Genomic DNA, 23,326 nt, shown 5'->3' with positions numbered 1-23,326 from the left:
CCCCCCCTCCCCCTCCACTCCTCCCCCTCCTCCCCCCCCCACCTCCACCCTCCCACACCCCCTCCCTCTCCTCCCCCCACTCTCCCCTCCTCCCCCTCCTCCTCCCTCCCTCCCTCCCTCCCCCTCCTCCCCTCTCCTCCCCTCCCCTCCACTCTCTCCCCTCCTCCACTCTCCCCTCCTCCACTCTCCCCTCCTCCACTCTCCCCTCCTCCACTCTCCCCTCCTCCACTCTCCCCTCCTCCGCTCTCCACTCCTCCGCTCTCCACTCCTCCGCTCTCCCCTCCTCCAATCGCCATCCTCTTCCCCCTCCCCCGTCCTCCCTCCCCCTCCTCTCCTCCTCCCTTCCTCCCCTCCCCTACTCCCCCCTCCCCTCCTCCCACTTCCCCCCACCTCTCCTCCACTCTCACCCCTCCCCAATCCACTCCTCCACCCTCCACTCCCTTCCCCTCCTCTCTCCTCCCTCCCTTCCCCCCCTCCTCCACTCTCCCCTCCTCCACTCTCCCCTCCTCCACTCTCCCCTCCTCCACTCTCCCCTCCCCCACTCTCCCCTCCCCCACTCCCTCCTCCTCCACCCCTCCCCCTGCCCATCACCTACCCTCCCCCCTTCCCTCTCCCCTCTGCGCCCCTCCACCCTCTCCCCTCCACCCTCTCCCCTCCACCCTCTCCCCTCCTCCCTCCACCCTCTCCCCTCCTCCCTCCACCCTCTCCCCTCCTCCCTCCACCCTCTCCCCTCCTCTCTCCACCCTCTCCCCTCCTCCCTCCACCCTCTCCCCTCCTCCCTCCACCCTCTCCCCTCCACCCTCTCCCCTCCTCCCTCCACCCTCTCCCCTCCTCCCTCCACCCTCTCCCCTCCTCCCTCCACCCTCTCCCCTCCTTCCTCCACCCTCTCCCCTCCTCCCTCCACCCTCTTCCCTCCTCCCTCCACCCTCTCCCCTCTTCCCTCCACCCTCTCCCCTCCTCCCTCCACCCTCTCCCCTCCTCCCTCCACCCTCTCCCCTCCTCCCTCTCCCCTCCCCCGCTCTCCCCTCCCCCGCTCTCCCCTCCCCCGCTCTACCCTCCTCCTCCCCCTCCCCCTTGCCCAACCCCCTCGTCTCTCAGCCCCTCCCCCGTGTCTCAGCCCCTCCCCCGTGTCTCAGCCCCTCCCCCGTGTCTCAGCCCCTCCCCCGTGTCTCAGCCCCTCCCCGTGTCTCAGCCCCTCCCCATGTCTCAGCCCCTCCCCCGTGTCTCAGCCCCTCCCCCGTGTCTCAGCCCCTCCCCCGTGTCTCAGCCCCTCCCCCGTGTCTCAGCCCCTCCCCATGTCTCAGCCCCTCCCGCGTCTCTCAGCCCCTCCCCCGTGTCCCAGCCCCTCCTCCCATTTCTGAGCCGCTCCCCCGTCTCCCAGCCCCACCCCCGTCTCTCAGCCCCTCCCCCGTCTCTCAGCCCCTCCCCGTGTCTCAGCCGCTCCCCCGTCTCCCAGCCCCACCCCCGTCTCTCAGCCCCTCCCCCGTCTCTCAGCCCCTCCCCCGTCTCTCAGCCCCTCCCCGTCTCTCAGCCCCTCCCCTGTCTCTCAACCCCTCTCCCCGTCTCTGAGCCCCTCCCCGTCTCTGAGCCCCTCCCGTCTCTGAGCCCCTCCCCGTCTCTGAGCCCCTCCCCGTCTCTGAGCCCCTCCCCGTCTCTGAGCCCCTCCCCGTCTCTCAGCCCCTCCCCCATGGCTCAGCCCCTCCCCCGTGGCTCAGCCCCTCCCCCGTCTCCCAACCCCTCCCCGTCTCTCCGCCCCTATCTCCCGTGTCTCAGCCCCTCCCCGTCTCCCAGCCCCTCCCCCGTGTCACAGCCTCCCCCCGTCGCTCAGCCCCTCCCCCGTCTTCCAGCCCCTCCCCCGTCTCCCAGCCCCTCCCCCTGTCTCCCAGCCCCTCCCCCGTCTCCCAGCCCCTCCCCCGTCTCCCAGCCCCTCCCCCGTCTCCCAGCCCCTCCCCCGTCTCCCAGCCCCTCCCCTGTCTCCCAGCCCCTCCCCCGTCTCCCAGCCCCTCCCCCGTCTCCCAGCCCCTCCCCTGTGTGTAGGCCCCTCCCCCTGGTCTCCCAGCCCCTCCCCCTGTCTCCCAGCCCCTCCCCCGTCTCCCAGCCCCTCCCCCGTCTCCCAGCCCCTCCCCCGTCTCCCAGCCCCTCCCCCGTCTCCCAGCCCCTCCCCCTGTCTCCCAGCCCCTCCCCCGTCTCCCAGCCCCTCCCCCGTCTCCCAGCCCCTCCCCCGTCTCCCAGCCCCTCCCCCGTCTCCCAGCCCCTCCCCCGTCTCCCAGCCCCTCCCCCGTCTCCCAGCCCCTCCCCTGTGTCCCAGCCCCTCCCCCGTGTGTGAGCCCCTCCCCCATCTCCCAGCCCCTCCCCGTGTCTCAGCCCCTCCCCTGTGTCTCAGCCCCTCCCCCGGCTCCCAGCCCCCCCCCCAGTCTCCCAGCCCCTCCCCCGTCTCCCAGCCCCTCCCCCTGTCTCCCAGCCCCTCCCCCGTCTCCCAGCCCCTCCCCCGTCTCCCAGCCCCTCCCCTGTCTCCCAGCCCCTCCCCCGTCTCCCAGCCCCTCCCCCGTCTCCCAGCCCCTCCCCGTCTCCCAGCCCCTCCCCCGTCTCCCAGCCCCTCCCCCGTCTCCCAGCCCCTCCCCCTGTCTCTCAGGCCCCTCCCCTGTCTCTCAGCCCCCTCTCCCCCCCCTCCCCCTGCATCCCAGCCCCTCCCCCATGTCCCAGCCCCTCCCCCCCTGGGCTAATCTGTTCTCCTGCCCCAGCCCCTGGTGCTGACTCTGTGCCCAGGCGACGACGATGCTGCTGCAGCTGCAGGAACAGGCCGAGGTTGGAGAGTATTGGGCCCCCTCAGCTCAGGGTGATGACAACCGAGCAGCTAATCTGGTTCAGAGCCCCTGCCTGCAGCTTTCTGAGTGTAATGGAATTGTGTGAGTCATGAAGGAGCAGGCGTTGGGGAGAGTGAGCCAGGAAATAAAATAACATCAAGTGCAGCTCGATTTCACAGAGCGAGGATCCAGCCAGTGCCTGAGCAGCCACTGTGTTTCTGACAGGTTTAACTCTGGCCTTTTGGAGGAGAGGAATCGTTTACTCCCCACATTCGGTGTGACTCATCACTCCCGAGGACAGATTACCCGGCCCGGCTCGGGGATGGACCTGGACTGAGGGACTTTGCCGGAGACCGAGACCCCCTGGTTCCTCTGGGGATAAGCGCCTGGACTTAAGTGAATGACCTGCACCAGAGGACAAAATCTACCCGGCAACAACCACCACCACCACCCCCCTCCCCCAACGAGCTGAATATTACAGCCCGGGCCCGGGCCGCGTCCTCTCTCTCTCTCTCGCCTCCGGACCGCCGTCGGATTCTCCCGCCCCTGTGTGTGTGTGTGTGTGGGGGAGGAAACAGGGACCCAGAGAGGCATCGGACGCCCTTCCTTCCCCCCCGCCCCCCCTCCCTCCCGCTCGCCGTTGTCTCGGGGACACCCCCCACCCCCCCCCCTCCCCCCCAGGTTATGGGTTAGTGCGGTGCAACGCGTCGCCAGTGTCGCCAGGGGGCTATGGCCGTGACCCGGATCGAGCTGGAGTTCTGGATCAGCGCCGAGAAGCTTCGCCGCTTCACCTGCAAACTGACCAAGTTCCCGTACGGGTTCTGGCCGGAGACCAGCTTGTCCATCGTGTCCCAGGTCCTGCTCCCCTGCCTGGTGGCGGGGCTTGGCATGGTGGCCGCGGGATTGGTCATGGACGTTATTCAAGTGCGTATCTCACCTGACCGAAGGGGGACGGGGTTGTAGGGACTGGGCCCGCGTGGCCCGGAGTGACCGACGGTCAGGGTGTGACTGCGTCGGACTGTTTTTAAAGGGGGCTGGTGGGGTCGATGGGAACTCTACCCTCTGGGGCGGTGAGGGGTGGGGTGGACCCTTCCTGGGGTGGTGGGGGGGGGTACTGGGGGGGGCAATTCCAGAGCAAGTGGGGAGGGGGAGGGCAGAACCTTAACATTGGAGCCAGGCCATTCAGGGGGTGATGTCAGGAAGCCCTCCCTCCCACACAAAGTGGGGGAGCGGAAATCTGGGACCCTCTTTCCCCCCCACCCCCAAAAACCAGCTGTTGGGATTGGGGTCGGATGACAATGTCCAAACTGAGCTGGTCCGGTGTTTGAGGGCTAAAGGGCGGGGGGGGGTGTTAAGGTTTACGGACAAGATATAGACCAGCCACGATCTAACCGGATGATAAAACAGGCTCGAGGGGCTGAATGGCCTCCTCCTGTGCCGATTGTGGGATCGATTTTTTTTTTAATCAGAGTTTCTGGCAAAGAACAAACGGGCCGGCGTTTATATAGCGCCTTTCGCGACCCCGGGATGCCCCAACGACGTGCTTTCCGAAACGTAGTAAGGCTGTCGTAAAGCAGGAGACGGCGGCAATCGATTTCCGCACAGCAAGATCCCGCGGAAAACCAATGCGGAAAAATAAAAAAGACGGAAAATTCTGGAAACAGCCAGCAGGCCAGGCGGCATCTGCGGAGAGAGAGAGAGAGAGAGAGAGCGAGAGAGAGAGAGAGAGCGAGAGAGAGAGAGCGAGAGAGAGAGAGGGAGAGGGACGAGAGTTAACGTTTTCGGCCTGTGACCTGTCATCGGAACTGGGAGGGGGGGTCTCGGGGGTGGGGGGTGGAGGTTTGAGGTGCGACGGGTTTTGAACAAGGGCTGAGTGGGTGGGATAAGGACAAAAGGGAGGAGACCTGAGCCATGGGGGGAGGTGGGGAGATGGAGGTGGGGCGGGGGTGAGTCTCCCAGGGCCGAAGGATTTGGGGATGGGTGGGGGGAGGAAGGAAACAAAGAAGCGAAAGATGTGCCGGGAGCAGGTGTGCTGCTGTCCGAGAGCCGAAATAAGAGAAACATAGCAGGAAAATGAAACAAAATGGAGCAGAGATTATGGTCTGAAGTTGTTGACTCAGGTGCTGAGTCCCGACTCAGTCCTGACGATAGACGTTTAACTCTTGTTTCTCTCTCTCTCTCCGCAGATGCTGCCCGACCCACTGAGCTTTTCCGGCATTTTCCTGTTCCAATTCCCATTCCCAGCCTCCGCAGCATTTTGCTTTTCTGTTTAACGCTTAACTCACGGCCGCTTCTCCTTCCAGGAATGTGCCTACCCGCCTTGAGGAAGTTCTGCTCCTCTCCCCGACAGGGTTTCCGCTTGGTCCCTGTTTTTGCCGCGTTCGCCTCCTGTGTGCTTTTCTATTTTCCCCCCCTCCGCTCCAGCAACACTCGCCCCCCCCGCCCCCCCACCGCAGTCACATTCCCTTCCTCGGCCGCCGCCTCCCGTCTCCGAGTTATTCCACGCGGATTTCGACTGCGATTCCACCCTCCGCGTTCTGAGTCCGCCCAGGATCGCTGGTGTCTCCGGGATAAACGACGATCCTCGGACCTGCCGTTCCCACCGTGTCCCGAGACCCACGCTCAGTGCCCTGTGCACGGTGTGTGTACCCACTGGACCTCTCCCCTCCGGCAGTGCCAACCCACTCTATCCCAAAGCTGTCCTGCTCCGCAGTTTCATTTCATCCTTCGACACATCCAACATGGCGTTGAACTCTTCTTCCATCACCTTCGACTCCATGCACACTTTGGCCAGGGCTCCTCCCCCTGACAGAGACCATTTCACCCGCTCCCAGTATTCTCCCTCCACCTGGACCTCTCCCCCTGGCCTCTTGTCCGCTCTTGATCTTTTCATTGAAAACTATAGGCATGACATCAACTGTCTTCATTTCTCTGCTCCCCTCACTCAAATCTGTCCCCCTCTGAACTTGCTACGCCCTGTTCTCTCAGGCCTAACCCTGACATTGCTTTCAAACCTGTTGACAAGGGTGGTGCTGTTTTCTGGCGTACTGACCTCTGCTTTGCAGAGGCTGAGTGCCTACTCTCAGATACTTCTTCCTGCCCCCCCCCCGGACCATAACCCCACCACTGAACATCTAGCCATTGTCTCCAGAACAGTCACTGACCTCATCTCCTATGGAGATCATCTCCCCACAGCCTCTCACCTCAGAGTCCCTCAACCCTGAAGAGTCCGCTTCTACCTACTACCCAAACTCCATAAACAGGACCATCCTGCTAGACCCATCGATTTGGCACGTTCCTGCCCCAATGAACTTACTTCTTCCTATTTTGACTCTTATTTCTTCTCCTCTTCTCCAGCCTCTTCCCACCTACAAACATTAACCATTATATTAACTCCACTTCTCTCCATGGGTGCTGAGTATTTCCAGCCATTTTCTGTTCTTATTTGAGATTCCCAGCACCTGCAGTGTCCCGCTCTTTGATTAATGTGACAAATGTTTTCTGGCGATGTTATTTGAGGTGAGGGGGGAAAGCCTGTTGTTGGGTCTCATCCTGTTCTGTTCTAGTGGGTAGTGGATTCTTATGGAACTTGAAACCCATCCCCCAGTGCCTGGGAATAGGATCCCCTCTCAACACCAGTCCTACCATGCATCACTGGGCATCACTATGACAATGGCTACCATTTTTATAATTTACATTCTTACTTACCGACAAGAGTATCAGCTTTGAACCACTAACCCTAACCTGTTCATCCTTTACCCATATCCCCCAACCCCACTTACCCACTTTCTCCCCATATCCCCCAACCCCACTTACCCACTTTCTCCCCATATCCCCCAACCCCACTTACCCACTTTCTCCCCATATCCCCCAACCCCACTTACCCACTTTCTCCCCATATCCCCCAACTCCACCCACCCTCCCTCTCACCCCGATCCCCTCTCCCGACCACACTGTCCACTCCAGTACCTTTGCCTGGAACTCGATTCCTCTTTGAGTAAAAAAGTTCCCCCTGAATTCCTTTCTTATTCCCAGTTTTCCTCACTTTTTAAACCTCCGGCTGCTAGATTTGAACCTGTCAGCACAGGGACAGTTTTTCCAGTGGATTATTGTCCTGGGTCACTGGACCTTGGCATCATACTGGCCTTCACATGACAATATACGCCACAGAATCAGCAGAGCCAGCATGAGCAATTGAATGGATTCTAAATGTTGGTGTCATCCAAAGCCGTAGAATAATAGATTGGTTACAGCACAGGAGGCCATTCAGCCCATTGTGTCCATGCCAGCTCTCTGTAAGAGCAATCCACCTAGCCCCACCCCTTCGCCTTCTCCCTGTAACCACGCACATTTTTTCTCTTCAGATATTAATCCAATTCCCCCTTGAAAACCTCAGTTGAACCTCCCTCCGCCACACTGTCAGGCGGCGCATTCCAGATCCTAACCACTCGTTGAGTAAAAGATTTTCATGTCATTGTTACCTGGTTTGTCGGTCACCTTAACTTGGTTTCCTTGGGTTCTCAACTGCTCCGCCAGTTGGATCAGTTTCTCCCTACCTACTCTGTCCTGACCCCTCATGATTTTGAACACCCCCCATCAAATCTCCTTTCAACCTTCTCCTCTCCAAAGAAGACAGCCCCAACTTCTCCGATCCATCCACATAGCTGAAGCCCCTCATCTCTGGAGCCATTCTTAATAACCTTTTCTGCACCCTCTCTAATGTTGATGCTTGTTTTGTTTTTTAACCATGAACTTTTACCCTGGGTCAAGACTCGATTCACCAGAGTCAGGCCGGGCACAAAATTGGACTCATCCCCAAATCGAAATTTCCAGGATTGCACTGGTCAGGAAAACCCTTTGTTCCCTGAGGCAGACAGGCACTAATCAGCATGGTTTAAAAACTTTATCAAATTGGGAATTACCCCATTTACCCAGCAACTGGCAAGAGTACAGTCATGAAACTAGTTCAGTAGAATCTTTGAAAGTTATTTCCAGTGATTTTAAATTGGGTTTCTCTCAGTCTCAGGACCGGACACCTGATTACAAATACTGACTTTCGATTCTAACCCGTTTTCAACTGAACTAATAAAACTGCCCCAAACTACCACTCTTAAATATATTAGGGAATACGTCTTGCTGGACAGAAGGAAAAACAGTTTTATCTATTCTGCTGGTTCATGATTGTATGAATTTTATTTTATTTTTTATTCACTCACGGGACGTGGGCTTTGCTGGCTAGGCCAGCATTTATTGCCCATCCCTAATTGCCCTTGAGAAGGTGGTGGTGAGCTGCCTACTTGAACCGCTGCAGTCCCTGTGGTGTAGGTACACCCACAGTGCTGTTAGGGAGAGAGTTCCAGCCCAATCTAACTGATCTCAAGAACATAGTGGCTGTTCAGTTCCTGATCGTGTCCAAAATCAAAACTCTACCCCCGAAAACGTTTGTTGCATTTCCCATTTTGTTTTCTAGAAGTCTCTTTCTATTAAAAGCACATTACATGAGAGTGGGAATATGTAAAACATTCAACATGGTTAACGAGGTTAGAAGAGGTTTCTGTTGTGGCTCTTATCAGCTGAGAGTTAGCGATAAAGCTTTAATAAAAGCCATGTCAGTTCTGTCTCCCTCCCTCCGTCTCACTATTCCCATCTATCTTTCTATGTCTGTCTCTATCTCCCTTTTTTCTCTCTCCCTATCTCCCTGCCTCTCAGTTCTCTCCCACTTTCTCTGATTCAATCTCTCTTTCTCTCCATCTTGCTTCCTGTCTCTTCCTCTGTGCCTTCTTCTCCCTCTCCCTGTCCTTGCCATCTCTTCCTGAGTCAGTCTCTCTTTTGTTCTCTTTTCCCCTCTCTCTCTCTCTCTCTCTGCCTCTCACTCTTGTTTCTCTGTTTTAACAGCACTGTGAAGGCAGTGTATGGAGGGTCAAATTTAACCGTCGGGAAGCTGTCGAGATGGGGAGCAACACCAGTTTTACACCCACCCTGATCTACTCTCCATCGGAGAATAATATTGGATTGGATGTAAAATTGGTGCTCTATCTGATCCTCTGGATCTTTGCATATTGGAATCTAGTTTAACACAGACTCTTGCAGGTTCAGGAGCTGTATGAACAACCTGCAAATGCAGAAAAAAAAGCATTTTAAATAGCTAAACATTTATTTTACTAAATTCTCAGCTGGATGGAGACTGGGTTGTATCTGAGGCCTGGCTTATTAGGCCCAGGGTGTCATTGCTTATCTTTAAGGCCTAGTTTATCAGGTCCCGTTGGTTATTAGCTTGTGTTTGTCAGACATTACTCATGTGAAGCAATGTGAGATCCCCTTAAGAAACAGCTCAACTTAAAGGACAGTTAGTCTATCCCACCCTATGTCATTAGAATGGTGGACAGAATTCCTTAGGAATATGGCGAGGTGTTCATTACCAATCACCTGCGGTGCGACCAAAGTCTGCCTCGTTCATCTATCATCCTGGGAGTCACATGATACAACATTAATGGGGTTATTGACCAATCACAGTGATCAATCTCAATCAATGAGTTTATGACAGACCCAGACCTGAGGTGACGAAACCCTGCAGTGGTGGGGAGTTTTGGAAACCATAGGTCTAAAGTCATCTGTTCCTTGCAAACACCCTGTATTGCTTGAGTGGAGCATAAGTGCCAGCATGGACCTCTTGGGCCAAATGGCCTGTTTCTGTGCTGTAAATGCTTGGTAATGTTATACATACTACAGGTCTCTTAAATTATTCAGGACATTTCAAACCTTTTGTGCTTCTCACATACATTGTGACTAACAGTTTGTTTTCCTTCTCGGTATCTCCAGCACTGGGCAGTATTCCAGACTATTTCGGAGGTGTTCATCCTGGTTCCTGCACTGGTTGGCCTCAAAGGCAACCTGGAAATGACCCTTGCCTCCAGACTGTCAACAGCGGTGAGTACTGGCCACTTGGTTCCACACTGAGGTCATTTTGAGTTTGGTGTGTCCTCGTGATGATATAAGGGAGCTTTAGGAGACAAGGGGAAGTAGCAAAACGAGTGGATTCTGTCATGTATCAATGTCACAAACACACCAACTATCCACATTGGGGAGTGTTGCCAATTGGTCACTGGTTTGGTGTTGGCCAATTCTGGTTCAGATGGAGTTCAGCAGATTTCATTACATGAATTCCTGATCCTCCCCATGCTCCAGCCATTGGCTTCCCGAGACACGAGAAATAGGAGGGGGGAGTAGACCATTCGGCCCCTCACGCCTGCCTCATCATTCAATAAGATCACAGCTGATCTTCTACCTTAGCCCCACTTTCCCGCCCGCTCCCATATCCCTTGATTCCCTGAGTGACCAAAAATCTATCTCAGCCTTAAGCATACCCAACAATGGAGCATCCATTATCAAAAACTCTCAACCCGGTGAGTGAAGAAGTTTCTCCTCATCTCAATCCTAGATGTTCGGCCCCTTTTCCTGAGAGTGTGCCCCCAAGTTCTAGATTCCCCAGCCTGGGGAAACAACCTCTCAGTATCTACCTTACCCCTTCAGATTCTTGAATGTTTCAATGAGATCGCCTCTCATTCTTCTAAACTCCAGAGAATATAGACCCAATCTACTCAGCCTCTCATCATAGGACAACCCCTTTAGCCCAGGGACTAATCTAGTGAACCTTCGCTGTACCACCTCCAATGCAAGCATATCCTTCCTTAAATATGGAGACCAAAATTGCACACAGTATTCCAGATGTGGCCACACCAAAACCCTGTACAACTGTAGCAAGACTTCTTTATTCCTGTACTCCAATCCCCTTGTAATAAAGGCCAACATGCTATTTGCCTTCCTAATTACTTGCTGCACCTTCGTAATAACTCTGTGTTCCTGGTTGAGTAAACCCTAGTCTCTCTGAACATCAATCCTCATGATGCCCCACCCTCTCAGCCCAAACCTTTCATGACCTGATTGGATGATTCTTGACTGCCACTCAAATGTTTTTTCCCCATCTTCAGTATTTCTATATCGAATAAACTAAAATGTTCAAAGAAAATGAAAAAAATAACACACAGGACAAGAAATAGGAGCACGGGTTGACCACTTGGCCCCTCAAGCCTGTTCTGACATTCAATAAGAACACGACTAATCCTCAACGTCAACTCCGCTTGGACCTGCCTTGTGCCCCATATCCTTCGATTCTTCCGGGTTTCCATCTATCCTGCTTCGCTGTGAGCTCAGGCCAATAAGAACATTGGCTCAGCAGGGAATCTGTTTTGACAAATGGAAAAAATTGTTGACTTTGCTCAATTGCCATCTTTAACTGGTTATAGTAAGTTATTCTTTGTGATCTCTTTTGTCAATGTCTTGACATTTATTTGGACAAGATTAAGAGGTGTGAAGTTTTTGAAGCCTCTGTTATCGATCCCTCATTGGTCTGTCTGATTGACACTTTTACAGGGTTGTAGGAGCAGCCATTTTTCTTCAAAGAACATTTTTGATTTTTTTTTTCTCCCAGCAGTTCCACACTTGCCATTGTTGCTATGTGGTTCATTAGTTAGACATAGTGCATACTGGGTGAATGGGCATGAGTTGGCATTGAGTTGGCATAGAGGGTATGAGGAGTCATAGGGAGTGGGTGGGGTGTGAGGTGATGTGAAGGGATGAGGGCAAGAGGGCCTAACTGCTTTTATTACAACCAAGTCCCAGAGAACTCAAAATGAGCCTCCTAAGCTGCCCCGTGACCACCCAGGGTCGGCATCTGCTTCCGGGGTCGGTGGACCCAACTCCATCCCGCATCTGACCCCATGACCCCCCCCATCCCCAGCGAAAGCTGTGTCTGACCGGGCGCTTTAAACCAAGGGGGTCTGCCGGGATGGGAAATTTCCCAACAAACTACTCACTTCAGGGTGAAAATCCGGCCCCGAGTGTTCGAAAGTCCAACCATCTCAGCATTTAATACATTAAAAACTGAGCCTCCAAGCTCTCTGGAGTAGAGAATTCCAAAGATCCATAACCGTCCAAGTGAAGAAACTTCTCTTCATCTCAGTCTTAAATGGCCGACCCCTTAACCTGAAACTGTGACCACCATCTCTAGACTCTGCAGCCAGGGGGAAACTGCCTCTTGGTTCTACCCTGTAGTGATTGTCCAAGAAATTATAAATTTAAAAGGATCATCTCTCATTCTTTTAAACTCCAGAGACTATAGACCCATTTTACTCAATCTTTCCTCACAGGAAAATCCTCTTATAAATTCAGCGAATCTTAGTTGCACCCAATGCGGTTAGGCAGTATTCCTGGTGTGGTCTTACTAAAGCATGTATAATTCTAGTATGACACTTACACTCCACCCACTTCCAATAAAAGCCAACATACCACTTCCTTCCTAATTGCTTGATGTTGGGTTTTGGATTGAAGGTGGTGCAGGTTGAACAGTTCCCCGTCTGTTCAGTAAACTATCTCCACAGCTGTGGATAGGTTGCTGGAGGTGAGGTGTAGTGTTGCACTGAGATCAGAAAGCTTGGGTACACAGATGACACTTGGGTGTGCACTCACTCAGATTCTGAGCTCCAGGTCATTGTCGACTCTTTCTCTGAAGCACATGAGAAAATGGGCCTTTCACGGAACGCCCGGAAAACTAAGGTCCTCTTCCCACCAGCTCCCACCACAAAACACCTCCCCCCGCCATCGATTCAGATCAATGGCGAGATCCTGGAAAAACGTGGACTATTTTCTGTATCTTGGGAGCCTCCTCTGAACGAAGTTCATCATCGCCTCCAATGTGCCAACTCAGCCTTCAGCCGACCGTGGAAAAGAGTATTTGAGGACCAGGGTCTCAAAACCGAGACTAAGGTTATGGTTTGCCAGGCAGCAGTGATCCCCACACTCCTATTTGTTTCGGAGACTTGGACAACCTACAGTAGGAACCTCAAAGCACTGGAGAGGTCCCACCAGCAAGATCCCGGGGCAAGAAAAGCAGTCCAACAACAGCGTCCTCTCCCAAGCTAACCTGCCCAGCATCAAGGTGCTAATCGCTCAAAACCAGCTCCGCTGGGCAGGACATGTCATTCGTATGTCTGACACCCAGGCTCCCGAGTCAAGGGTTCGACTCGGAACTGGGTCGCGGCAGGAGACACCCAAGAAGAGAGCGGAAATGCTTTAGGGTTGTCCTCAAAGCCTCCCTGAAGAGATCAAACATCCCCGCCAACTCATGGGAGACCCTGGCTTGTGACCAACCAAAATGGAGAAGGTTCATTCGGGAAGGCAGCGCACACACCCAGAGACTTCATCGGGAACACACAGAGGCAAAGTCGACGGGGGGGGGAGGTGTTTTGCTGTGGAAGCTGGTGGGAAGAGGACCTTTGTTTTCCGGGTGTTTAGTGGAAGGCCCATTTTTTTTCACGTCCTTCAGCGAAAGAGTTGACAGTCGCTCGGAGCTCAGTGTCTGAGTGAGCACGCACACAAGTGTCATCTGCGTACTGAAGCTCTATGACCCCAGTGCAGCACCCAAACCTCCAAACACCTCATCTGCCCAATCCTTCAAGCACTGCCTGCCCTACATGTGGTAGAGTCTGGAGACTGCGCATTCATCTCAGAGCCCATCGGACCGGAGTGGGAGCCAGCCAGCCTCGATCCCGAGGGACTGGCTATGCCGATATATTAACTTCCTGTGATTCATGGCACATGGACACCCAGGTTCCTCTGAACTCCACCATTTCCCAGAATCTCTCACCTTTTAAAGATGATTCTGCTCTTCTATTCTTCCTCTCAAAGGGAAATTTGACATTTCCCCCATGTCCACCTTGTTGCCCACTCGCTCAAGCTGTCTAGATCTCTTTGTGTTCTGCTCGCCGTTTGCATTCCCACCAGCTTCGTATCATCAGCAAACTTTGACACATGATTCTCTCTCCCCTCATTGAAGTCATGGATATAATATTGTTTGGATGCCCCTGGGATATTTGTTCACAGTCAGTGTCCTAGAGATTAATCTTTAATTCCTGTAGACTCTTGGACGGTTGGTAATTGGTCTATCCTGTTGAATCCAATCCTCTTCAGCATGATCCTGCTGAACATTTGAAACTGACCCCAGGGATTTACTGGATGTAATAACCCAAAGAGCGAGAGTCCAAATCCTGCTACAGCAGTTTCAGAATTTGAAAGTGATCATGAGACTGTCCGGTTGTTGTCAAAATGCAGCTTGTCAATAATGTCCCTATAGGGAAGGAAAGCTGAGGTCCTTACCCGGTCTGGGCCTTTCTGTAACTCCAGACCCCACACCAACATGGTTGCCTATTAACTCCCATTTAAAGATCTCTCCTTGACATTCAATGGCATTACCATCGCTGAATCCCCCACTATCAACATCCTGGGGGTTACCATTGACCAGAAACTGAACTGAACCAGCCATATAAATACTGTGGCTACTAGAGTAGGTCAGAGGCTGGGAATTCTGCGGAGAGTAACTCACCTCCTGACTCCCCAAAGCCTGTCCACTATCTACAAGGCACAAGTCAGGAGTGTGATGGAATACTCCCCACTTGCCTGGATGAGTGCAGCTCCCAAAACACTCAAGAAGCTCGACACCATCCAGGACAAAGCAGCCCCACTTGATTGGCATCCCATCCACAAACATTCACTCCCTCCACTACCAATGCACAGTAGCAGCAGTGTGTACCATCTACAAGATGCACTGCAGAAATTCACCAAGACTACTTAGACAGCACCTTCCAAACTCATGATCCCTACCACCTAGAAGGACAAAGGCAGCAGATAGATGGGAACACCACCACCTGCAAGTTCCCTAAACCTTAAATCTGTGCCCCCCTAGTCCTTGTACCACCAGCTTTTCTTTGTCTATCTTATCTAAACCTGTCTTCATCTTGTCCACCTCTATCAAATCTCCCCCTCAATCTCCTTCACTCCAAGGAGAACAGCCCCACCTTCTCCAACTGAACCTTGTAACTAAAATCCCTCATCCCTGGAACCATTCTGGTAAACCTCCTCCAACAACTGCCCCTCTCAATGACCCTCACATCCTTCCTAAAGTGTGGTGACCAGAACTGGACACAGTACTCTAGTTGGGGCCTAACCAGAGCTTTATAAAGGTTCAGCATCATTTCCCTGCTTTTGGACTCAATGCCTCAATTTATGAAACCCAAGATCCCATATCAGGGGGATCTGGGTGTCCTAGTGCATGAATCACAAAAGGTTAGTTTGCAGGTACAGCAGGTAATTAGGAAAGCTAATAGAATGTTATAATTGATTGTGAGGGGAATTGATTACAAAAGTAGGGAGGTTATGTTTCAGTTGTACAGGGCATTGGTGAGACCATGTCTGGAGCACTGTGTACAGTGTTGGTCCCCTTATTTAAGGAAAGATATAAATGCATTAGAAGCAGTTCAGAGAAGGTTTACTAGGCCAATGCCAGGAATGGGCGGGTTACCTTATAAGGAAAGGCAGGACAGGTTAGGCTTGTATCCACTGGAGTTTAGAAGAGTAAGAGGTGACTTAATTGAAACCTTTAAGATCCTGAGGGATCTTGACAGGGTGGATGTGGAGAGGATGTTTCCTCTTGTGGGAGAATCTAGAACTAGGGGTCACTTTAAAAATAAGGGGCCACTCATTTAAGACAGAGATGAGGAAAAATGTTTTCTCTCAGAGGGTGGTGAGTCTTTGGAACTCTCTTCCTGTGGAAGCAGAGCCTTTAAATATTTTTACAGTAGGGCTAGGTAGATTCTTGACCACCAAAGGGGTGAAAGGTAATCGGGGGTAGGCAGGAATGTGGGGGTTGAGGTTACAATCGGATCAGCCATGATCTTACTAAATGGTGGAGCAGGCTCGAGGGGCAGAGTGGCCTACTCCTGTTCCTAATTTGTATGTTCGTAACCACTCTCTCAATATGTCCTGCCACCTTCAAAGATCGATGCACATGAACCCCCAGGTCCCTCCGTTGCAAACTCTTCAGAACTGTGTCATTAAGTCTATATTGCCTCTCCCCATCCCTTCTGCCAAAAATACATCACCACAGATTTCTCTGAATTCAATTCCATCTGCCCATTCTGTCAGCCTGTGTCCTGTCGCAGGCTATCTGTATAATCCTCACAGTTTGCCACAGCTCCAAGTTTGGTATCATTAGCAAAGTGTGACATTTTATGCTGTATTCCAATATCCAAGTCATTTATATATATATATATCTATATATTTATATACACCGATAAAACAGCAATCCAAACAGTGACGCTTGGGGAACACCATTGTCTACCATCCTCCAGTCTGAAAAACAATTTACCACCACTCATCGTTTTATTTACCTTGAGTCAAATTTTATCCAGGGTGACACTGACCCTCCTATTCCTTGATTTTGTTAACCAGGCTTCTATATGGTAGTTAGTGAAACATCGCCTTAAAATCTCATAGACAACATCCACCACATTCTCTTCATCAACCTTCTCTGTTACTTCATCAAATCTGATTAGTGGGGCACAATCTTGCTGATTCTCCTTAATTAACTCAAAACTCTCCAAGCCTCTGTTGATTTTCTTTTCCCTGATTATTGTTTCTAGAACCTTACCCACCACTGATGTCAAACCGACCGGCCTGTAGTTACTAGATGGTGTCGAGCTTCTTGAGTGTTGTGGGAGCTGCACTCATCCAGGCAATAAAATGACCCCCTTTCTTCAATAAGGGTGTCACGTTGGTCATTCTCCAACTCTCTGGCACCTCCCCTGTATCTAGGGAAGGTTGGAAGATTATGACCAGCCCTTCCGCTATCTCCACCCCCACTTTCCTTAACAATCTGGGATGCAAGCCGCCCGGACCAGGTGACTTATCGACTCTAAGCATAGCCAGCCTTTCCAGTATATTCTGCCTGCCAACTTTCACCCCATCCATCACTTCTACCGATGTTTTGTCAGCCTCCTCGTCCTTATAAACATCGATACAAAGCACTCATTAAGTTTTCTAGCCTTGTCCTGTGCCTCCAAGCATAAATCACACTCTTTGTCTCCGCCTCTCTTACTATCCACGTGCTATTTACATGTCGATAGAAGGTTTTTGGGTTCCCTTTTATGCTGACTGCCATTCTGTTCTCATATTCTCTCTTTACCTGACCTGTTTTCCTTCTCATTTCCCTCTCAACCTATTTGAGGATAGGACTTGAGTTCAGGAATGAAGAAGTCTTGCTGCAATTGCCTGGAGCCTCGGTGAGACCACACCTGGGGTATTGTGTCCAGTTTTGGTCTCCCTACCTAAAAAAGGATATACTTGCCGTAGAGGGAGTGCAACAAAGGTTCACTAGGCTGATTCCTGGGACGACAGGATTGTCTTCTGAGGAGAGATTGATTCGACTGGGCCTGTATTTTCTAGAGTTTCGAAGAATGAGAGGTGATCACTTGAAACTTTCAAAATTCTTAAAGGGTGTGACAGGGTAGATGCAGGAAGGATGTTTCTCCTGGCTGGGGGGCGGGATCTAGAACCAGGGGACACAGTCTCAGAATAAGGGGCAGGTCATTGAGGACTGAGATGAGGAGGAATTTCCTCACTCAGAGGGTGGTGAATCTTTGGAATTCTCTGCCACAGAGGGCTGTGGAGGCTCAGTCATTGAGTATAATTAAGACAGCGATCGATAGATTTCTAGATATTAAAGGCATCAAGGGATATAGAGATAGTGGATGAAAATGGTGTTGGGATAGAGGATCAGCCATGATCTAGTTGAATGGTAGAGCAGGCTCGAGGGGCCGAATGGCCTATTTGTGTTCCTATTGTATTTGACCTGGTTTACGCTCGAAGAATTCACCAAACATGCACCATACGCCATCTCTTTGTTTCGTCAGAATCTCTATCTCGCTCGCCACCCAAGGCTTTGGTTCCCTACCTCTTGCCCTTTTTGGAATGTATGTAGCCTGCACCTGAAACATTTCTTCCTTGAAGATCATCCACTGTTCTGTTACAGGTTTCTCTGTCAACCTTTGGTTCCATTTTACTCTGGCTAGATCCCCACTGGTCGCATTGCAATGACCTTTCTCCCAATTTAGACATTCCAATTTAGATAGTTTCTTGCTCTTCTCCATGACTGAGCTAAACCTGATCGCTCTTACCCCAGTGCGGTGTGCAGAATTGGACACAATACTCCAACTAAAGACTTGGCATAACTTTCTTACTTTGGTGCTGTGTGTGTGTATTAATACAGACAAGTATTACCAGTGTTACCAGCCTTCTCAACTCATCCTGCCCCCTTCAAAGATTTGTGGGGACCCCCCCCCACCCAGCTCTGTCTCTTCCTGCACCCTGGTTAACATTGTACCAATTAGTTTATTTGCTCCCCCTCACCCCTGCTGCCATCTATCAGCTGCTGGCCCTTCTGCTGCCCTTTACAGTACATAGTGACATTCTCTCAGTAACTCAATCCTCTTTCTCTCCCAGGCTAATATTGGCAGACTGGATCATTCCAACGAGAAGTGGACATTAGTGATAAGCAACTTAGCTTTGATTCAGGTAAAATGCAAAATTCATTCCCTTTCCACTCCCTCCCTCTCCCACACTCTCATCCTCTCCCTCCCTCTCCCACACTTTCATCCTCTCCCTCCCTCTCCCACACTCTCATCCTCTCCCTCCCTCTCCCACACTTTCATCCTCTCCCTCCCTCTCCCACACTCTCATCCTCTCCCTCCCTCTCCCACACTTTACCCCCTCCCTCCCTCTCCCACACTCTCATCCGCTCCCTCCCTCTCCCACACTTTCATCCTCTCCCTCCCTCTCCCCCACTTTCATCCTCTCCCTCCCTCTCCCACACTTTCATCTTCTCCCTCCCTCTCCCACACTTTACCCCCTCCCTCCCTCTCCCACACTCTCATCCTCTCCCACCCTCTCCCACACTTAACCCCCTCCCTCCCTCTCCCACACTCTCATCCTCTCCCTCCCTCTCCCACACTTTACCCCCTCCCTCCCTCTCCCACACTCTCATCCTCTCCCACCCTCTCCCACACTTTACCCCCTCTCTCCCTCTCCCACACTCTCATCCGCTCTCTCCCTCTCCCACACTCTCATCCGCTCCCTCCCTCTCCCACACTCTCATCCTCTCCCTCCCTCTCCCACACTCTCATCCTCTCCCTCCCTCTCCCACACTCTCATCCTCTCCCTCCCTCTCCCACACTCTCATCCTCTCCCTCCCTCTCCCACACTCTCATCCTCTCCCTCCCTCTCCCACACTTTACCCCCTCCCACCCTCTCCCACACTCTCGTCCTCTCCCTCCCTCTCCCACACTCTCATCCTCTCCCTCCCTCTCCCACACTTTCATCCTCTCCCTCCCTCTCCCACACTTTACCCCTTCCCTCCATCTCCCTCCATTCCCCTCCTTCCCTCACATTCTTCCCCCCCCACAAACACTCCCCCTTCCTCCATCCCGTTGTTTCCATGATCTCCCTCACACTCCCTCCCTCCTGCATTTCTGTCACCTGTCCTCACACTCCCTCCCTCGCCCAATCCTTGACCCTCTTTCCTTTCCACTCCACGCCCCACCCTCCCTCCCTCACTCTCCTCTCCCTCACTCTCCTCTCCCTCACTCTCTTCGCCCTCACTCTCCTCTCCCCTTCACTCTCCTCTCGCCTCACTCTCCTCTCCCCCTCACTCTCCCTCTCCCCTCAGTCTCATCTCCCTCACTCTCCTCTCTCCCCCTCACTCTCCTCTCTCTCCCTCACTCTCCTCTCCCTCACTCTCCTCTCCCTCACTCTCCTCTCCCTCACTCTCCTCTCCCTCACTCTCCCTCCCCTCACTCTCCTCTCCCTCACTCTCCTCTCTCCCTCACTCTCCTCTCCCTCACTCTCCTCTCTCCCTCACTCTCCACTCCCCCTCACTCCCCTCTCCCTCTCTACTCTCCCCCTCACTCTCCTCTCCCTCACTCTCCTCTCCCTCGCTCACCTCCGCCTCACTCTCCTCTCCCTCACTCTCCTCTCCCTCACTCTCCTCTCCCCCTCACTCTCCTCTCCCCCTCAGTCTCATCTCCCTCACTCTCCTCTCTCCCCCTCAATCTCCTCTCTCTCCCTCACTCTCCTCTCCCTCACTCTCCTCTCCCTCACTCTCCTCTCCCTCACTCTCCTCTCCCTCACTCTCCTCTCCCTCACTCACCTCTCCCTCACTCTCCTCTCTCCCTCACTCTCCTCTCCCTCACTCTCCTCTCCCCTCACTCTCCTCTCCCTCACTCCTCTCTCCCTCGCTCTCCTCTCTCCCTCACACTCCTCTCCCTCACTCTCCTCTCCCTCACTCTCCTCTCTCCCTCACTCTCCTCTCTCCCTCACTCTCCTCTCCCCCTCACTCTCCTCTCCTCTCCCCCTCACTCTCCTCTCCCCCTCACTCTCCTCTCCCTCACTCTCCTCTCCCTCACTCTCCTCTCCCTCACTCTCCTCTCTCCCTCGCTCTCCTCTCTCCCTCACACTCCCTCACTCCTCTCCCTCACTCTCCTCTCTCCCTCACTCTCCTCTCCCCCTCACTCTCCTCTCCCCCTCACTCTCCTCTCCCTCACTCTCCTCTCCCTCACTCTATCCCTCACCCTCCTCTCCCCCTCACTCTCCTCTCCCTCACTCTCCTCTATCCCTCACTCTCCTCTCCCTCTCACTCTCCTCTCTCCCTCACTCTCCTCTCCCCCTCACTCTCCTCTCCCTCACTCTCCTCTCCCTGTCCTCTCCCTCCCTCTCCTCTCCCTCACTCTCTTCTCCCTCACTCTCCTCTCTCCCTCACTCTCCTCTCTCCTTCACTTTCCTCTCTCCCTCACTCTCCTCTCCCCCTCACTCTCCTCTCCCCCTCACTCTCCTCTCCCTCACTCTCCTCTCCCTCACTCTCCTCTCCCTCACTCTCCTCTCTCCCTCACTCTCCTCTCTCCCTCACTCTCCTCTCCCTCACTCTCCTCTCCCCCTCACTCTCCTCTCCCTCACTCTCCTCTCCCGCACTCGCCTCTCCCTCACTCTCCTCTCCCTCATTCTCCTCTCCCTCACTCTCCTCTCTCCCTCACTCTCCTCTCCCTCACTCTCCTCTCCCCCTCACTCTCCTCTCCCTCACTCTCCTCTCCCTCACTCTCCTCCCCCTCACTCTCCTCTCCCTCACTCTCCCCTCACTCTCCTCCCCTCTCTCTCCTCTCCCTCACTCTCCTCTCCCTCACTCTCCTCTCCCTCACTCTCCTCTCCACCTCACTCTCCTCCCCCTCCCTCTCCTCTCCCCCTCCCTCTCCTCGCCCTCACTCTCCTCTCCCTCACTCTCCTCTCCCTCACTCTCCTCTCCCTCACTCTCCTCCCCCTCACTCTCCTCCCCCTCACTCTCCTCCCCCTCACTCTCCTCTCCCTCACTCTCCTCACCCTCACTCTCCTCTCCCTCACTCTCCTCTCCCTCACTCTCCTCTCCCCCTCACTCTCCTCTCCCCCTCACTCTCCTCTCCCCCTCACTCTCCTCTCCCCCTCACTCTCCTCTCCCCCTCACTCTCCTCTCCCCCTCGCTCTCCTCTCCCCCTCGCTCTCCTCTCCCCCTCGCTCTCCTCTCCCCCTCGCTCTCCTCTCCCCCTCGCTCTCCTCTCCCCCTCGCTCTCCTCTCCCCCTCGCTCTCCTCTCCCCCTCGCTCTCCTCTCCCCCTCGCTCTCCTCTCCCCCTCGCTCTCCTCTCCCCCTCGCTCTCCTCTCCCCCTCGCTCTCCTCTCCCCCTCGCTCTCCTCTCCCCCTCGCTCTCCTCTCCCCCTCGCTCTCCTCTCCCCCTCGCTCTCCTCTCCCCCTCGCTCTCCTCTCCCCCTCGCTCTCCTCTCCCCCTCGCTCTCCTCTCCCTCACTCTCCTCTCCCTCGCTCTCCTCTCCCTCGCTCTCCTCTCTCCCTCCCTCTCCTCTCCCCCTCACTCTCCTCCCCCACACTCTCCTCCCCCTCACTCTCCTCTCGATCACTCTCCTCTCCCTCATTCTCCTCCCCCTCATTCTCCTCCCCCTCGCTCTCCTCCCCCTCGCTCTCCTCCCCCTCGCTCTCCTCCCCCTCGCGCTCCTCCCCCTCGCTCTCCTCTCCCTCTCTCTCCTCTCCCTCACTCTCCTCTCCGTCGCTCTCCTCTCTCCCTCCCTCTCCTCTCCCCCTCACTCTCCTCCCCCTCACTCTCCTCCCCCACACTCTCCTCCCCCTCACTCTCCTCTCGATCACTCTCCTCTCCTCACTCTCCTCCCGCTCATTCTCCTCCCCCTCGCTCTCCTCCCCCTCGCTCTCCTCCCCCTCGCTCTCCTCCCCTCGCTCTCCTCCCCCTCGCTCTCCTCTCCCTCGCTCTCCTCTCCCTCACTCTCCTCTCCCCCTCACTCTTCTCTCCCTCACTCTCCTCTCCCTCACTCTCCTCTCCCTCACTCTCCTCTCCCCCTCACTCTTCTCTCCGTCACTCTCCTCTCTCCCTCACTCTCCTCTCCCTCACCCTCCTCTCCCTCACTCTCCTCTCTCCCTCACTCTCCTCTCTCTCACTCTCCTCCCCCTCACTCTCCTCCTCCTCACTCTCCTCTCCCTCACTCTCCTCACCCCCTCACTCTCCTCTCCCTCACTCTCCTCTCCCTCACTTTCCTCTCCCTCACACTCCTCTCCCTCACTCTCCTCTCCACCTCACTCTCCTCCCCCTCCCTCTCCTCTCCCCCTCCCTCTCCTCTCCCCCTCACTCTCCTCGCCCTCACTCTCCTTGCCCTCACTCTCCTCGCCCTCACTCTCCTCTCCCTCACTCTCCTCTCCCTCACTCTCCTCTCCCTCACTCTCTTCCCCCTCACTCTCCTCCCCCTCACTCTCCTCCCCCTCACTCTCCTCTCTCCACTCTCCTCTCTCCCTCACTCTCCTCTCTCCCTCACTCTCCTCTCTCCCTCACTCTCCTCTCTCCCTCACTCTCCTCTCTCCCTCACTCTCCTCTCCCTCACTCTCCTCTCCCTCACTCTCCTCTCCCTCACTCTCCTCTCCCTCACTCTCCTCTCCCCCTCACTCTCCTCTCCCCCTCACTCTCCTCTCCCCTCACTCTCCTCTCCCCCTCACTCTCCTCCCCCCCTCACTCTCCTCTCCCCCTCAATCTCCTCTCCCCCTCAATCTCCTCTCCCCCTCAATCTCCTCTCCCCCTCACTCTCCTCTCCCCCTCACTCTCCTCTCCCCCTCACTCTCCTCTCCCCCTCACTCTCCTCTCCCTCACTCTCCTCTCCCCCTCGCTCTCCTCTCCCCCTCGCTCTCCTCTCCCCCTCGCTCTCCTCTCCCCCTCGCTCTCCTCTCCCCCTCGCTCTCCTCTCCCCCTCGCTCTCCTCTCCCCCTCGCTCTCCTCTCCCCCTCGCCTCTCCTCTCCCCCTCGCTCTCCTCTCCCCCTCGCTCTCCTCTCCCCCTCGCTCTCCTCTCCCCCTCGCTCTCCTCTCCCTCACTCTCCTCTCCCTCACTCTCCTCTCCCTCGCTCTCCTCTCTCCCTCCCTCTCCTCTCCCCCTCACTCTCCTCCCCCACACTCTCCTCCCCCTCACTCTCCTCTCGATCACTCTCCTCTCCCTCATTCTCCTCCCCCTCATTCTCCTCCCCCTCGCTCTCCTCCCCCTCGCTCT

General features: G+C 54.5%; 1 protein-coding gene across 1 annotated transcript; it reads left to right on the top strand.

Moving 5' to 3' along the window:
• Window positions 1-3,531: 3,531 nt before the first annotated feature.
• On the top strand, window positions 3,532-18,266 carry LOC144678182 (solute carrier family 41 member 3-like; the record flags this gene model as incomplete). Its single annotated transcript, XM_078538057.1, has 3 exons — window positions 3,532-3,728; window positions 9,624-9,731; window positions 18,195-18,266. Coding segments are annotated over exons 1-3 (375 nt in total), but the record flags the coding sequence as incomplete, so codon positions are not given.
• Between the last annotated feature and the right edge of the window lie 5,060 nt (window positions 18,267-23,326).

The sequence above is a fragment of the Cetorhinus maximus genome, unplaced genomic scaffold (genome assembly GCF_964194155.1).
Source record: "Cetorhinus maximus unplaced genomic scaffold, sCetMax3.hap1.1 HAP1_SCAFFOLD_3750, whole genome shotgun sequence".
Taxonomy (NCBI): domain Eukaryota; kingdom Metazoa; phylum Chordata; class Chondrichthyes; order Lamniformes; family Cetorhinidae; genus Cetorhinus; species Cetorhinus maximus.
Note: the sequence above shows the minus strand (reverse complement) of the source record. Positions and strands in the feature narration are given on the sequence as shown.